This window comes from Convolutriloba macropyga, chromosome 2 (genome assembly GCF_964194025.1).
Source record: "Convolutriloba macropyga chromosome 2, txConMacr16.3, whole genome shotgun sequence".
NCBI lineage: Eukaryota > Metazoa > Xenacoelomorpha > Acoela > Convolutidae > Convolutriloba > Convolutriloba macropyga.
In genome coordinates this window covers 74,690,580-74,709,150 of record NC_134469.1, presented here as the reverse complement: position 1 = coordinate 74,709,150, position 18,571 = coordinate 74,690,580, and the positions used below count along the sequence as shown (strand labels likewise).

Below are 18,571 nucleotides of genomic sequence, written 5' to 3'. Positions count from 1 at the left end.
ATGAAATAAGTAGATTTGGTTCCACTGATTTGCGTGTTTAAAATGGTCGGGCTGAAGCGCAAAAGGATTACCCTAGTGATGAGCGGATTCAAATCTTGCAAGAATCTTGCAAGATGATTCAAAACTTGCAAGATTCTTGCAAGAATCTTGCAAGATATCAATCAAGTCCAAAAAATAAATCTGGGTACAAGTGTTTTAGGAAACATCTTTGAAGCAAGTTTTTGTTTACTGAACAAGTTACGAAGCCCAATTCAATGAAAAAAAAAAATTAGCCAGGATTCAAAATCTTGCAAGATTTTGAATTCCGGAAAAAATTTTTATGTGTTTTTGCATTTATATTGATTTATTTTGTCTGATTTAGTCGTTTTGTTTGTTTCGGAGAACTGTGTAAGTGCGGTTTTTTGCCGTACTGAATCAGTACTCCTATAGCTTATTTCAGTAACTCCGCCACTGCCGGTCCCCAGCCCGGATTGAAAAAGGAGGAGGGATGAACCACAAAAATCATACTGGAAAATCTCGAAAAAGTCTTGTTTTTCAACTTGACTTGAGATAATTTTCCGACACCCTGTTCGCTATTTTGCATTTATATTGATTTATTTTGTCTGGTTTAGTCGTTTTGTTTGTTTCGGAGAACTGTGTAAGTGCGGTTTTTTTGCCGTACTAAATCAGTACTCCTATAGCTTATTTCAGTAACTCCGCCACTGCCGGTCCCCAGCCCGGAATGAAAAAGAAGGAGGGATGAACCACAAAAATTATACTGGAAAATCTCGAAAAAGTCAGGTTTTAACTTGACTTCAGAAGATTTTCCGACATTTGATTAACTATTTCAGCTCAACCAACAGTAAAAAAGCAGCCAGGTAACCAGGACAAAAAGGTAAATGTAAATTCAAAATCTTGCAAGATTCTTGCAAGATGGATTTAAAATCTTGCAAGATTCTTCCAAGATGGATTTAAAATCTTGCAAGAATCTTGCAAGATGGATTCAATTCTTGCAAGAATCTTGCAAGCAAAATGGAAGAACTATGCATTCCCTTGCAAGATTTCTTGCAAGATTCTTGCAAGATTTTAAATTTATCGATCACCAGGGTTGGAAAAAATTGTCAGGTCTTTAAAATGTCTTCAACATTTTGTTCGACTTCTGTTCCTTGCACTCGACGTGTTTCAAAACTCAGTTGCCTGTAACACTTTATGGATCCTGTTAACAGTCCGAAAAAATAAAAGTGCTTTTCAAAGTTGTTATTGCGCCATAAATTAAAATTTAAACTTCATAAAAAACCTCACTACAACTTCAAAAAAAAACATTTTACGACTGACACCAGAGCTTCCAGTAGCTGTACGGAAGCAGTAAAAAGTGGTGAAATTCGGACGTTATCTCAGCAGCTGCTCTAAAGGCTGTTAAATTTTTATGCTAAAACTACTGCTTTTGAGAATAATTTCCAGTGACGTTCCATTTACACTTTGGTCTCAAATTTAAAAGCATCTGAAAATTGAATACTTGACCAAATAACGCCTGAAGTACTGCAATTCAACGGTCAGTGGGAGCTCTAATCTCTGGCGGTCTGCTTCACTCGCGGGGGTGAGGGGGGGTTATTGTGTACCCCTTAAAGTGATGCCAATTTCGGCGCATGTTTTTAATTTAAACAGTTTACCATTTAAAGATGATAATTGAGCGCTTCCCTTGGTCGACAGTACTATAATACTATTTTATGAGTCTGTGAGCGTATAATTAAAAGATTTTACACATAGAAAGTTTTGGAAATTTATTTTTATAATTTAAGAGTTTTGAAGTTTTGTTTGAATAGTACAAGACCGGCTGTTGTATTAGTTCAGCAGGTTTATATGCATATTCAACGCATATATAGTACAATGCAAGCCTCGACTGCTAGTGTTCAGTCTTCACTGGACAGATATTCTTATATATTAAACGCGTGAACTCCTCAAAGCGACTTCAACATTTTACATGTACTAGGGGTCTCTAGAGGGGCATTAGTTAGGGCTTAATAACTTCATTGAACAGTATGGTTAAGAGGGGAACAACAGGGCGTACATGACAGATGCAAGCCTTTGGATGATGCAAAAAATATCGGTAATGACAGGATTTGAACCACTGTACTCTAGCTACAGAGGCTGGGAGAAGTGGGAGGCTGGATTTTTTTTTTTACTACTGCGCTATCCAACAAATAATCTAAGCTGAGCTAAACTAAGCAGTAAATTCGTCCAGCTGTGAATCTTTGTGTTGCTTCGTGACGTCATTAATGAGAAGGGAAGGTAGGCAAGCAAGCTTGTACAAAACGAGGAAGAAAAGACGGAGTGTATATCCTGTCCTAATGCAATTTGATTATCAAAACTGGGGTCACGTCTAATTGCAAGTCTTACATTAGTAATAAGTCAGAGCTATGATCATGTCACTTTTTATACTTAGCAATCTAAATGCAAGTCTTAGTCAACAGGTGGAAGTCTAAGTGCAAGTTTAGGAATAGACAAGCAAGTCAAAATGAAGTTCTTCCCTAAGACCTGCACATAGACTTACACGTCTTTGGCGAGATTTATATTTAGAATTTCATTTAAACGAGAACGGACAAGTCTTAAAAATTCCCCAACATAGCCCGAAATACGCGAAAAGTAGCCAACAAACGTCCGTAATATTATTTCTCCTCAATTGCAAACAGACAATTGAAAGATACAAAAATTGTGTCAAAGTTTTGTGAAATTGGGGCAAAATTTGCGCAAAACCACTCAGAAACCGCAAAAAACTGCCCATAAACACCAGAAAAACCTAATCTATGCTTAATTGACCTCCCGGGGTCTAGAAGCGTTTTTTATCTGTTGGTGTCAGTTTGGATCAGTTTTCAAGGACCCTGGGAAAGTGGCTAAGAGTTAGCCGCGAATCCAAATGCAAGTGTCATCCAATTCTTTTCCAAGACCACAAGACTTGTAAGACTTGCATTCAGACTCGCAGTTCTGTACGGCAGTCATGATTTTTGTGATCAAACCAAACTCTTTTCTCTTCAGCTTTAAGCGTGCGCTTTTAATTTGGGAGTGGCTGAGCATCTTCTTTTTGGCAGGGCCGTTCTTTTTGATTTACTAGAAAGCCTATATCCAGTTTAGCCTTTTTGTTTGAACCCCACGTGCAATTTTCCATAAATACTTGTTTCGAAAATCAGTTCGAATCTGTCAGGCAGGTACAATTTTTCAAGCTAGAAATTTTCATTTCAAGACTTCTCAAAATTTTCAACTGACGAACAGTTGATTCAAGATTTTGCCATTATTTTCACAGTGCTGAAACTCACTGTTGCTAAATCGTCTCCACAAACTCACCTCCACAAACTCATCTCAAAGAAACCTCTTTCATAGAACTAAAATTGTTGAATTAGACAGCTTAAACGTTAAGAGAAAATGCATAGTCAAAACTAATGAGTCGAGGCAATTTTGAACCGGGCGAAATTTAAATTCAGTTATGCATTTCGTTTGTCAGCGTCTCCTGGCTTTAACGTTAAGCACTTAAACAAGAGGCAGAAAGATTTTTCAACTATGGGTGACTTTAAATTTTGAAAAGCAAAAAGCAAGAAAAGACATAAAAGAAAACAAGCTGGCAATCAAAAAAGAAGCGGTCAACTGAAGAAAAATGAGCATCTACGATCGTAAAGAAGACGGAACATTTTACTGTCATGAAGGAAAAGAGAAGAAACCTGCGATTGCCGAGCGGACAATAAGCCGATAATATAATTTACTGACTTGAGTAATTGGAGCGACGGGAAAAAAGAAGCGGATGTCATTTGACCAAGGAATATCAAGAAAACTGCATCAATTCCTTCTCAATTTTCTTCACTCGGTCGCTTCTAACGGTATGAAAAAGCTGTTGTCGCAGAAGTGAAAATACTACAAGATTCAGGTTACCTGAATCGGAGCAATATAAAAAACTCACTTTACAATTGAAGATGTAAAAACTTAAACTTAGAAAAGGGAGCGAAGAGAAGAAAACTTTACTGAAGTGGAGATGCAAAAAAAAACCAGGTCGGGAGCCTCTTCAATTTCGCGGTAGACATTATCTTACATCAAAGAATAGAGTCTCAAGATAAAAAAGAGCAAAGGTGTCCCCCAAGAAAATATCTCTAAGCAGGTGAAAGGATCCATAAGTAAAAAGGATACCCTGAAGTGTTAGTTTTGCATACACTGATGCTTCTATTATTGCTTAGAATTGAATTTTGACGCTGTTTTCATTTAAATAGTGGATGGATGTAAAGCTGTTTAGCTTCCAATTGTTTCTGTCTGGTGACTGCTATGATATGATAATATAATTCTCACAAAGTAATTTTTTTAGGGCAATGAAAAATTTATATTTTTTTCTAAAAACTGCTTTAATGCCCTTTGAAAATAGCTAATTAAAGCTGAATCTGTTAAAAACATGCAAATTGCAATTTTGTGAAATTAAAATTAACTGATTGCAGAGCAAAGTGGTTTCGCAGAAGGATTACACCTAATGGTTACACTTTTCAAAAACAACATCTACCAAAACACGAAAAAAATAAAAAGTGAACACGACCCGAATGTGAAAGACAAAAGACTGTTATGTACCCGGAGTATGCCTTCAGAGAATTTCAGCACAGAATCAGAACAAACCAATTGTACACAGAACTAAATCACATAGAAACTGTGAAGAAATAATTGCAAACGTGTCTTCATCTGTGAAGAATGATTTCCAAATGTGTCTTCCTCTGTGAAGACTGATTTACAAACGTGTCTTCCTCTGTGAAGATTGATTTACATACGTGTCTTCTTCTGTGAAGGACCCTTTATTAACGTGTAAACACCTGTGAAGGACCATTTATTTACGCGTAAACATCTGTGAAGGACCATTTGCCAAAGTGTAACCCTGTGATGGTTAATTTATCAACGTGTTGTTTAAGATTAGCTAAAGAGAGCATTATCGGTGCACTCTCATTCTGTACAGAATAGTTTCATACAACGAAATGAAAATTTCGAATAACTTTCATTTATCACTGAAAATTTGTTAAATTGCTGTAACGTGTCGTTTGAATTGAATTAACGAATCGACAATTTCAATTAACAGTATTTCAAATTGGCTGCGACAAATATAGATCCAAATTTAGGCAATATTTCAGCACTTGCATCCGACTTAAATGAGAAGAAAAGGGAATAAAGCTGAAAATTGAACAACATTTAGTAAAAAAGGCTTCGACTTCAGCCAGTGTTGAATCTGAAGCGAACTTGGCTATTTCAGCTTGTGGAAATGGGCTGTTAGAAACAGTATTTATACGCTGGTTGCTTATTTTTCCCCAGAGTTTGGATTAAAACTGGCTGATTATCCAGGATTTTTGAGATCATAGCTTGGTTCCGGCGTTTACAACTATCTTGACAAATTCAAAACCATAGTGATCTGTAAATGATTGCCGTTTTTAACCTCAGCGCCGGTAGTTACGGGATGATCCCCGTTTTCATTCTGCGCTGGTGGTTACTTGGGTGGGTGGGGGGGGGATGGATCCGAATTATCTTTAATTTATTGTCGTTTACAATTATCCCAGTGCACAGGCGACACTTTGTTCACGTTTCCCTGAAGTGGCGCCCAGCATCTCTGCTGGTCCTTTTACCAGCACCAGAACTGGCACCATTGGTGCCACCGAATTTGAACAGATCAGTGACACTCTCTCAACCCTGAAACAAATCTACCTGATTATATTTCAGATTGTCTTGAAGTTAATTAATCGAAAAATATTCAAAATTTCTGCAACTCGACGGATCTGATCAACGTCATGTTACTTTTGATCAAATGAACTCTGAATTGTTTTGGAGAGCAAACGCAAAAGAAGCCGAAGTAAAAGTAAGCCGACAGAAAAGCAAGCAGAAAGTTATGTAATAGTTATGTAATCTATCAGAAATAATACATTGTTAGCCGTTACAATCAGTACTCCGAGTAGTATTATAGTGCATAATGTATTCCAATGCACCAAAGAAACAAAATTACGTCAGTTGTTAGATATCTAGTGGGTACGGGCCTCAGCGGATTGCTGTCCATGGCCATGCCTCGCATCCGCTGTGGGATAAAATCCGGAAATCGTACGCCCGTTATCAAGTGCGCCCGCCGGCCCGCCAGGGGCAACCTAAAATACGGGTATCCCAAAATTTTTCGGCTTACTTGACCTCATTTTCAAAATTCGGCTGGCTTGCATATCCGCTTGCTTGACTGCCACCGATTTGGAGCTACGTTTGGCAAAATTGTTTTGTCAGGAGCGTCTGGTGTAGAACGAATGTCAATGTTCAATTGGCTTCTGTAGTGTGCTATTGATTTGACACACAAATTGCCGGAAAACTCCAAAAGCTAAGAGAACTTCAAATAAACGGAGAGCTAAGAGATCTTCAAGAGCAATGGGCTGTTTCCCGAGACATAATATAATTGAATTTTCCAGCGGTGGGTAACTCATAGCCCAAATGAACAATTTAAGGGGCGGCTCTTAAGTTGCTTTTTGTCTCTGGTTACGGATATCCAATTGCTATTAAAACAATAAAAATTCTTCCTTTAACATTTTCAGATTTGTATTTCGATGTAATATTGGGCTAAGTTAGAGACGAGGAACTACATTTTCAGGTGGAGATTGATTAGTGTCTTTGCCAGCCCTGAGCAGAGCCGAAGTTGAGATGGAACGAAACGCAAAACTAATCACTGATTGGTTAAACAACTGAATTCGTTGCTTTTAAACCCGCTATATGCAAGGTGTATCAATGCTCTAAGAAAATATTGCATAGCCCTGGCGATACTTTGATTTCTTTGCTGTCTTTTAAGAGGAAGAGTTTCCTAAAAAAAGTAACAGCAAGTATAAAGTTTTTATTAATTTGCTGAACCGATTTTTCTACTTGCGCGGTTTAACTATTATCTTCTGTGTACATTCTCATTGGAGGAAAAAACGAATTGGGTAGTTGATCTCTGTAGTTCCTTGAGAACAGAACAGTCCCGCAAGTTTTCTCTAAATTCTAAATTTTAAATAAAATTTTTGGAAATATCAAATGTGAACAATAGTATATTCTAGTTCTTGCTTTCTTTTAGTCTTCACTTGACCGAGAGGCCCAAGAATGACATTGCATTGATCAAACTAGCGCTGCCAATTGTCTATTTAGGGATACGATGCGTTCTATATATTCGTTTTAATTATTAACTAATGATCACCCGGGTTGAATTATAGTTAAAACATGTAAGAAGGCTCGGTTGTTTTCGAAAACTGGCTGTTTTTTTTTGAAAAAAGCAGCTCAAAACTCTTTTAAATGCCGCAGTTCTTATTTTTAGTTACAATGGGCTGCCATGGAAGTTAAAAACATACAAGTTCGGGGTTATCAATTGGGATAGGAAATGCAAAGCGCCATCCCCTGTTACTAAACTTAACCCTCCCCCTCCCGTGGCAGTCGAACTCTTGCATAATTAAGTCACCCCTCACTCTTGCATCATTTTACCCCCCCCCCCCCTCGACCATCTACTCGTAAATTATTTTACCCATCTTGATAAAAAAGTCCCCAATCCCCATTGCATCGATCTTCTTCGTGAAGTGAATACGTATTGAAATTATTATATGTACTTCAACGAAAATTTATTGCATTAAACGTTAAGCATCAAAAAAAATCCGTATTATATCATTTTTGGTGTTATCAGCAACAAGATAGGCTCGATTTTTAAAATCTTTTTCAGAAACTATTCTAAAAGTGCCTTCAAGCTATCTAGACACTCTTGTTTCAATGAAAGGAAAATATCAGTTACAATTCGCAAAAACATTCTCTTTTTTTTTTGGGGGGGGGGGGGGGGGGGTGCTAAATTAACGGCTATAAAGGGCGGTGGACGCTAGGAGAAAAGATTACTAAATTTTATGATTTTCATGGTTGACAAACGGACTATCCTATCCCTGACAAACGGATCTAACTTTGGACCAAACTAAACATAGACCAAATTTGCTTTCTGGTCTCTAAAAAATACAGTTCATAGAAAGCAGCAGTAAGTTTTTTTCATATCGTATCACCTTTAGTGCCTTTTTAGAGTCGAGTTTCTTGCAAAAAAACTATAAAGACTAATTGTCCTGTCCGCCCCCCCCCCCCCCCCCCCCCTCTGAAAAAAGGCTACTTTGTTCTTTTCATAAACCCTATTTGGTTTTTCGACCTGGGTGATCTTAGCTATTCCCTAGTGATGAAAAAGTTTAAAATATTTAAGAATGTTGCAAGAAATGTTGCAAGGGAGTGCATAGATATTCCATTTTGCCTGCAAGATTCTTACATGATTTGCACCATCTTGCAAGATTCTTGCAAGATTTGAAGCCGCCCATCACTAGGGTTGTTTTTATTCTCTATGATTAACATTTGTACATAAAACGCATAAATCCCGAAACTATCCTTGTGATTAATGAAGACCGCAGCCGCTATTTGCCTCTGTGTCGGGAGCCGGGGCTGCAGGGGGATATGATTGGCACGTGTGGAATGGGGAGTTTGTCACGCGGGCAGACCAGTTATCCGGATACTCTGCAGGAAGCCCACTTCTCAGAGACCAAACTGGAAACGCCCTTTATTCCCTATGTGCACGAGCCAGTCTTCTGTCGGGAGGACAATATATGCACGGAGCGAATCACTAGAGGTCAGTACAAAAGTTTTGAAAAAGTTTTGAATATCTCTAGCTAATTTTATACAGATAGGAATCCACCACTAAAACCAAAACCATTAGGAAATTGTGAGTTTATGTTTTTGAGCTCCTATTTAATATACACTAGGAGCCAAAAAAAGACATGCTCACAATTTCTTTAGGATTTTGGTTTTAATGTTGGTTTCCTATTTTTGTATGAATTAGCGAATTAGCATGAGATATCCATTTTTCAACACTTTTTCAATACAGGCGGCAGACAGCCAGTTTGCATAGACTGGGTTTCATGTCAAAACAGCTATTACAATAGAAGGCAGAAAAACAAGAAATAGCATTTTATGATACAAAATTTTTTATCCGCAATTACTTTAAGAATTCCAAAAATTTTTTTATGGTTTCTGTACTCGTCAACATAACTTCACAAAATTCAACTTAATCGTCGAAAAAAATTGATGTTCACTCTAAACGCTTGTTAAATATTTCTGTTCAATCAATTTTATTTTGTCTCACTCTTTGCTTCCCGTTAATTCCAAAAATGAATACGAAAATAGCCATTAGTTATTGCTGAGGGTCAATCACTTGCCCGATAGGAAACTACGGAAACTTTGCAGAAAAACCTCTAATGCAGGAAGCAATTTGCTAGATTGTCAAAAAATAAGTATCAATGGAACTCACTCTACTTACTAATTCAAGACAAAGGTAATTTTGTTGAAAAAAGATTGAATAAAACCAAAAGAAAGAGAACATTTTAACAAGTTTGTAGTTGAATGTCAATTGGCCGATTTTACACAAAAGCTTTTATGATCAAGCCATTTGCTGATAAACATTAAATCTCAGTATTATATGCATGACCTATTGTTACATAACTTGTATTGAATATGTTAGTTCCAGTTACTCTGACTTCCTTAATTTTCCGACCCCTCTTGAATGGGGAGGAACTATATACTCAAATTGGTTTTTATTGTTCAGACAATTTTGGCCGATCGATATATTCATCGTATAGAGTTGAGAGTGAAATCATTAGAAAGCTTGTCCAGCGTAGAATATGGAATTAAAAAGACTTTTTTAATTTTCGTTTTTTACAGGGAGTTATCGAGGTTTAAATTTTGAGAAAATAGAGAGAATTCCGTTGTTTTTATTTACATTTTCCGGAAATTTTGACTAAATTTTTGTCAATTTTGCTAAAATTTGATACAGAGCACTCTCAAAAGTGTTGTTTTTTTAAAAGATAAAAAATATTGTCGACTATTTTTATTTAATTTTTTGTCAAAAATTCTGGCTATACAATTTAAATTTCAGACTTTTTCATCAAAATCAGCACAAAATAAGTTTATTTAGTCCACTTTGATTAAGTTTGCAGGAAATACACACCCAAACAACACTAACACAATTTTTGTAGACTCAAAATGGGGCTATTTTTACTTCAATTTCCGTTAAGAGTGTTCTGTAATTAACACTTTGCCTTTCTTGCTAACTTCACTCGTTGTTTATCAAAAACGCAGCATTTATTTTTTTAATTTTTTATATAACAAATAATCTATATTTATAAATTTCAAACAAAAAATTGTTCCTAATGGACGAAGAGCCTTAGCAAGGGATAATTTTGGAACAATCATGGAATTCTAAAATCCATAAATAATTCGGATTGTAATCAGTCGGTCTATTTTAATTTTAATTAGTCGATTTTTTCTATAATAATTAAAGAACAGAAAATTTTAATTCAAAGCTTAGTAGTGATGGATCTAAACAGCTCTAAAAAAATTCAATTACTTTTTTCTCTTGAAAGCTTCGGGTCGTTTTGCTTTTAAAAATATTTGATATTTAAATAATTAATGGCTTATTGAAGTTTGCCTTTTTTTCTTAATTTGGGCAACTTGTAGCTTAGTGTCAGCAAAAAAAAAATGCTTCCTCTTTCTACTAATTTAAAATTCGATCTCTATTGCGGTTTTACGACTTAAGTTATTAGATTTCACATTTCTTTTATATTTAGTTATTTGCCCATTTTAAACGTTTTCTAGTTTTTTCACATAATCACGTTATTGACGGTTCATATATCTCACTTTTGGCATTCAAAACAAGGCAGAAATGATAATATTAAGATCCTCAAAATTAAAGATTATGGTTTTACAGGCTTCGACACTTTTTTCTCGAAGAATTCAAATTAGTTTTTGTTTTTGTCTTTCACTGTCGTTTTTACTTTGTCTTTTCAAACGGATGAAATTTCCTGTACGATGACCCGGTTTCATTGACCTTACACGGACAATTGGATACCTGATTGCTCTAGTTTCGTTAAGGACAGGCCAAATACGTCATTATTGGTTAAAAAGGAAGGTGTCAAAAGGGATTGGTGTCACAAAATCAAATGTTTTTAAAGAACTCTTTATGACTTGACTGGCTTCGACACGGGTTTTTCACAAAAAAAGTTATTTATTTCTTTGATTTTTGTCATACTTGACATTCTTTTGGTAGACGTAAGATATATTATGGTTAATTGCAGGTCTCAAGGGCTTCAAGACTAAACGAACAAACTGAATTGTTTCATTTTGAATTTAATGGCTTTCATGAATTTGGAAATAAATTTTTTTAGAAATAAAAACAAATGTAACTCAATTTTTTCTATATTTCTTTTGTCTCCACTTGTTACCTAGTCTCATTTACGAGAGGTCAAATTATACTTTACTGGTGTTCAAAGAAGCCGCAATTGAACATATTTTGAGGGTCAAAGTATGGCTTTACGGCTTCGAAAGAGTTTTCTGGCAAGTTTTAATTGATTTTTTCTTTGTTCTTTGTCTATGTTCATTTTGTAACGACATAAAGACTTTGTTGGTGCTGACAGGTCTTATTACCGTTCTATAGAAGCATTGGTAATCGTGAACCTATGGGATACTTTAGTTGATTTCTAATTGTTTTCATTACTTTAAAATTGTTTTTAAAAAGTAAGAGAATTTTTAACTTAACTGTTTTTGTTCTTTATGGTCTAATTGTTACCAAGCCATATTATGGACTGGTCCCATATCTTTTCAGGTGAATTACAAGTTATTTTGTTTAATTTCAGTTTTATCTGACGCTGTTTTAACAATGTTTATTAAGTTTTCTTTTTTAAGCGGACAAAAATTTTGATGTAATTATTTTTTGTTGTTGTATTTTGATTTTGCTGTTCGACTGCACTCGTTTTCCTCATATTTGCAAATCTCATCAATCTAAGGCATCGTTTCTTTTGCCCCAATGCGTTATTTGCTTTGGAGGCTATCTTTCCGTTAATACACCAATTTTGTTTGTGAAATCTACTTGAATTTTTGGGTTTTTCTATCTGTTCCTCATTTGGTAGACAATTATGCCAAAATTGTGAAAGAGCGGGGTCGTAACCTTATTTGCAATTGCACATTACCGAATACAACAAACCTCCAATACTGTCCTATGAAAGCTCGTTTTTCTTTTCTTAAACAAATTTGAAATTTCTTTGTTTTGTGTCGCATTGACTTTCCATTACTTTTCTTCAACATCAACATTTGAAATAGGGTTTGGAATCACTTGGACGTTGTGAAGCAAGCAGTCTCTACTATTTTTGAAAATAAGCATTTTAAACAATCTTTCAAGAATTAGTTCCAGTTACTCTGACTTCCTTAATTTTCCGACCCCTCTTGAAGGGGGAGGAACTATATACTCAAATTGGTTTTTACTGTTCAGACAATTTTGGCCGATCGATATATTCATCGTATAGAGTTGAGAGTGAAATCATTAGAAAGCTTGTCCAGCGTAGAATATGGAATTAAAAAGACTTTTTTAATTTTCGTTTTTTACAGGGAGTTATCGAGGTTTAAATTTTGAGAAAATAGAGAGAATTCCGTTGTTTTTATTTACATTTTCCGGAAATTTTGACTAAATTTTTGTCAATTTTGCTAAAATTTGATACCGAGCACTCTCAAAAGTGTTGTTTTTTTAAAAGATAAAAAATATTGTCGACTATTTTTATTTAATTTTTTGTCAAAAGTTCTGGCTATACAATTTAAATTTCAGACTTTTTCATCAAAATCAGCACAAAATAAGTTTATTTAGTCCACTTTGATTAAGTTTGCAGGAAATACACACCCAAACAACACTAACACAATCTTTGTAGACTCAAAATGGGGCTATTTTCACTTCAATTTCCGTTAAGAGTGTTCTGTAATTAACAGTTTGCCTTTCTTGCTAACTTCACTCGTTGTTTATCAAAAACGCAGCATTTATTTTTTTAATTTTTTATATAACAAATAATCTATATTTATAAATTTCAAACAAAAAATTGTTCCTAATGGACGAAGAGCCTTAGCAAGGGATAATTTTGGAACAATCATGGAATTCTAAAATCCATAAATAATTCGGATTGTAATCAGTCGGTCTATTTTAATTTTAATTAGTCGATTTTTTCTATAATAATTAAAGAAAAGAAAATTTTAATTCAAAGCTTAGTAGTGATGGATCTAAACAGCTCTAAAAAAATTCAATTAGTTTTTTCTCTTGAAAGCTTCGGGTCGTTTTGCTTTTAAAAATATTTGATATTTAAATAATTAATGGCTTATTGAAGTTTGCCTTTTTTTCTTAATTTGGGCAACTTGTAGCTTAGTGTCAGCAAAAAAAAAATGCGTCCTCTTTCTACTAATTTAAAATTCGATCTCTATTGCGGTTTTACGACTTAAGTTATTAGATTTCACATTTCTTTTATATTTAGTTATTTGCCCATTTTAAACGTTTTCTAGTTTTTTCACATAATCACGTTATTGACGGTTCATATATCTCACTTTTGGCATTCAAAACAAGGCAGAAATGATAATATTAAGATCCTCAAAATTAAAGATTATGGTTTTACAGGCTTCGACACTACTTTCTCGAAGAATTCAAATTAGTTTTTGTTTTTGTCTTTCACTGTCGTTTTTACTTTGTCTTTTCAAACGGATGAAATTTCCTGTACGATGACCCGGTTTCATTGACCTTACACGGACAATTGGATACCTGATTGCTCTAGTTTCGTTAAGGACAGGCCAAATACGTCATTATTGGTTTAAAAGGAAGGTCTCAAAAGGGATTGGTGTCACAAAATCAAATGTTTTTAAAGAACTCTTTATGACTTGACTGGCTTCGACACGGGTTTTTCACAAAAAAAGTTATTTATTTCTTTGATTTTTGTCATACTTGACATTCTTTTGGTAGACGTAAGATATATTATGGTTAATTGCAGGTCTCAAGGGCTTCAAGACTAAACGAACAAACTGAATTGTTTCATTTTGAATTTAATGGCTTTCATGAATTTGGAAATAAATTTTTTTAGAAATAAAAACAAATGTAACTCAATTTTTTCTATATTTCTTTTGTCTCCACTTGTTACCTAGTCTCATTTACGAGAGGTCAAATTATACTTTACTGGTGTTCAAAGAAGCCGCAATTGAACATATTTTGAGGGTCAAAGTATGGCTTTACGGCTTCGAAAGAGTTTTCTGGCAAGTTTTAATTGATTTTTTCTTTGTTCTTTGTCTATGTTCATTTTGTAACGACATAAAGACTTTGTTGGTGCTGACAGGTCTTATTACCGTTCTATAGAAGCATTGGTAATCGTGAACCTATGGTATACTTTAGTTGATTTCTAATGGTTTTCATTATTTTAAAATTGTTTTTAAAAAATAAGAGAATTTTTAACTTAACTGTTTTTGTTCTTTATGGTCTAATTGTTACGAAGCCATATTATGGACTGGTCCCATATCTTTTCAGGTGAATTACAAGTTATTTTGTTTAATTTCAGTTTTATCTGACGCTGTTTTAACAATGTTTATTAAGTTTTCTTTTTTAAGCGGACAAAAATTTTGATGTAATTATTTTTTGTTGTTGTATTTTGATTTTGCTGTTCGACTGCACTCGTTTTCCTCATATTTGCAAATCTCATCAATCTAAGGCATCGTTTCTTTTGCCCCAATGCGTTATTTGCTTTGGAGGCTATCTTTCCGTTAATACACCAATTTTGTTTGTGAAATCTACTTGAGTTTTTGGGTTTTTCTATCTGTTCCTCATTTGGTAGACAATTATGCCAAAATTGTGAAAGAGCGGGGTCGTAACCTTATTTGCAATTGCACATTACCGAATACAACAAACCTCCAATACTGTCCTATGAAAGCTCGTTTTTCTTTTCTTAAACTAATTTGAAATTTCTTTGTTTTGTGTCGCATTGACTTTCCATTACTTTTCTTCAACATCAACATTTGAAATAGGGTTTGGAATCACTTGGACGTTGTGAAGCAAGCAGTCTCTACTATTTTTGAAAATAAGCATTTTAAACAATCTTTCAAGAATGCAAGAATCAAGAAGCGTGCAAAGTTTTTGGCAAATTTGCACAAAGATGTCAGACTGCCATTTTTAATTAGACGCGACAATAATGCCTTTTTGATCCTCAAATTAAAGCCTAAAAAATATTTTGAAGCTGGGTGATTGGTAGTAATCAAAGATATAATTTCGAATAACATAAAATGGCACATACCAAAAACTTTCACAACAATTAACGCTCTTGCTAATGCTGTTGATAGAGGTTGATTCTTTTGGTATGATTCTCATTTTTGCATTTTAAATTAAACTGAAAACTTTTATGAAAAACATTTCCGGCTCTCTTTTTAACGCCATGAGAAAATTTGACACTAAAAACAGCACCTAAAGCAGAGCAGGTTAAATTGAAAGATTTTGTCAATCAAACAAGCTAGCCATCCTGATGTACATCATTGCGTCATAAGTGTAGTTTCTGATATCATACTAAGTACTTAATATTTTACAAGTGCTTAAAATACACCGAAACATTTTTTCTTAAGCTGTTTCGAGGATAAATCTTTCAAATTAGTCCACAAATTTTCCATCAATCGATGCATATATATTAATCAAAAACTTTTCTCATTTCGACCATTATATATCCATTAGTCCTATAAGACATTACCAACTAGTATTGAGGTAATTGATCTCAAAAGACTGGCTAGAACTTTAAAACTTGGTATTAGTTAAAAAGATTCAAAAAGGGGTACTTAAGTGGCTTTTGGTGCATTTTCTACGAGAATTTTAGTAGTAAGCTTCCACTATATATTAGATTATTAATGTTAGGGACGCGGGGGGAGGGGCTAGGACTCTGGGAGGGGCTAGTGATAATTTGATGTGTGGTATTCAAGTCGTCTCTATAAAACTAACTCTACAGTCCCAATCTTCTTGATTACTTAATTGCGTATTACTTAAGACATTTCAGAGGTTTCCTATTTAATTTTTTTAACAAACTCTTCCTTTTAAAAATGATAGCAAAATTAAATGAAGCCACTAAGTTACAGCTGCTAAGTTCGTTCCGCTAAATTAGGGCTGTAAACCTAGTAAAAAGTTTGTACATTCGTTTTACAGTCCTTTTTCTGAATAAGTCAGCAATACTTTGAGGTGATTTCTGCTTTTAGGGCATATTTCATTATCATTTGTGTTCTAATTAATTTGGACTGCCTTTAATTACAAATGAGGTCTTTCAACGATCAAAATTCAATAACAAACGTAAACAGATCACTTGAAATACCTTGTCAGTCGAAAAATAGACCTGTGACACCAAACTAATTGCTTCAAACTTTGATTGAGAGCAATTATTAACTGTCATGGAGCGGAAGTTGGATATTTGATGTCATTGCACGAGTCGAGCTTAACACTAAACTAGGGTAATGAAAACATGTAAGACGACCAGATCGGAACCAAAATATGGTTATCAAGTCTGTGTTGTTCCAGATGCAAACACGTGTACGATGGACGACGGCTCTCCCGTGTATCAGTTCGAATGTCGTCACAACCACAATGGCTCTAGTACATTCAGAGTACCTAAGTGTCTCTACGGTGTTGTGTCTTTCCACGAAGGCACTCGACGTAATAAGCTGAACACAGCGACAAATTCTACCAGCAACAGAGACCGCGAAGTCGAGGAGTGCAGTGCTCGCAGTATATTCGCAAGTGTGCCAAATTTGCTGCCCTGGATTCGACAGGTCATCCGGAGCTATTAAGAGTTCCATTGTGTTCGAGTTCATTTATTCAAAAAAAAAAACAACTGTCTGGGTTAACTCTCAAAATTGCATCGTTCATCTATTATTCAATAAATGAAGTGGCATAAATTAGATACTGCAGCGACATGAATCGCCTCTGTATACGTGCGATGACTTCAAAATTAAGAACTTGAATATTATTAAGGAAAAATTTAAAGAGTTTTGCTCAAACTTTGTCTCAGAAAAAAACCAAATCTCCGATTTTGACAGCAGAGGGGAACGCAAAAAAAAATTAAATTTTTATTGTCTATGAATTAATCTCTGCTTTCGCTTGTACGCTAATCTGTGGGGTCTGCTCTTTATCGATGAATAATCAGAATAAGAAAACAGACGACGGAATGGCTGATATAGCTGCGAAATAATCTTGCGTACCCTAGAATCTAGATATAAATAGATACTGCAAAAAGTGTTCGACGCCACTCAACATTGTGAGAAAGCATTTTGTGGGGTGGAGGGGGTTTCATGATTTTATTTCTTTTCGGCAGCTGCGGTGATTTGTCCTCAGAGACTTGCCAAGCTCCAACCGAACTGCTCAGCGACTTAATCTGATCCGTACTCTACCTGTTCACTCTGTTTTAAGGACCAAAAGTTAAATCGTAGACAAAAAAAACAGACCAAAAGTCGGTAGCACAAAAATTGGCTTTCAAAAGGCCAAACAACCAACTTAAGTCGAGCGATTTGGTATCAAACGACTTGGGAGCGATTGGCATTGTCAGTAGTTTGGGGGGGGGGGTTGCCTGGTTACGGATGGAATGAGGTGAACGAGGGGGGCTGAGTGCAGATGTGTGTGGCGCGGGGCGGGGGGTCACACTCCAAGAACCGTTCTTCACATGAATTTATATCTCAGAATTTGAGACAATTTCGCAGAATCGCATACTTAGAGACTAGTTACGCGTAATTCTCTAAGGTCCTTACTGCTCAGCTACTTGATTCTCTCGGGGCAGCGACGTAACTCTCGTCAGAAGAAAAACCATCAATCAAAAAGTCGGTAGTACAAAAAATTGCAAAAAAAACCAGCAGCACTAATATAATTCATGAACATAACCGACTAAAGTCGGGAAAATTGCTCTCTAACGACCAGCGAGCGGTTGCCTTCGTCAGAAGCTAGCCACGGTTTAGTGAGGCCAGCTTTAGCTTGATTCGACTCTGCAACTTTTAGTTTTTTGCCTTGTTAGTAAATAAATCAAATAGAAAAAAACTGATATTTAAAAAATTTGCAAAACTTTGCAAAATTTAAAAGAAGAGTTTCCAGATTTCGCAGCGAAAAAATGTTCTAAACCATTCTCTGTCTCTGGATTTCTGTCAAATAACCCGTATACAAGACTTAAAAAGTTTCATTGGCCAGTAATGATCGTTAAACTCAGAAAAAGACAAAAATATTCGAAGTTTTTGAAAACAATCGCAATTTTAACGAAATCTGGCAAAAACCCAAGATATGAGAATCTTGAAAACCATTTCGTTGTCTGAAGAGACCATCCAGTATCCCTATTTCAAGCTTTAAATAGTTTCACTGGCTTATAAAGATTCATAAACCTGGAACATGGTGATAATTTTCCGAAAATATGAAAAAAATCAAATTAATTAAATAAAACTTAATTAAAAATATTGAAAATCATGCCAATAACTCTAGAAACTATGCAACGCTTATTATTGACCCTTAGAGGGGGGTTCCTAGGACCCTGTTGCCGGAAAAAATGGGCAAAAACCAAAAAGATTTAAAAAAAACTTCAAAAATTTTAAAAAAATTTCAAATATTTAAAAAAAAAAACGCTAAAATTTGTGATGTGAAAATCTTAAAAAGATTGGTATCCCGTTTTTGAGGACGAAAAGTCAAAAGCGTCAGACGAAAAATCGGTCAAGCGAAAAATCGCATCAAAAA

At 35.1% G+C, this 18,571-nt stretch overlaps 1 protein-coding gene across 1 annotated transcript; it reads left to right on the top strand.

Moving 5' to 3' along the window:
* Positions 1–8,386: 8,386 nt before the first annotated feature.
* Positions 8,387–16,831, top strand: LOC142335454 (uncharacterized). Its single transcript, XM_075383960.1, has 2 exons — positions 8,387–8,623; positions 16,385–16,831. The coding sequence occupies exons 1-2, from the start codon at positions 8,452–8,454 to the stop codon at positions 16,651–16,653; spliced, it is 441 nt and encodes a 146-aa protein (XP_075240075.1). The 5' UTR covers positions 8,387–8,451; the 3' UTR covers positions 16,654–16,831.
* Positions 16,832–18,571: the final 1,740 nt, after the last annotated feature.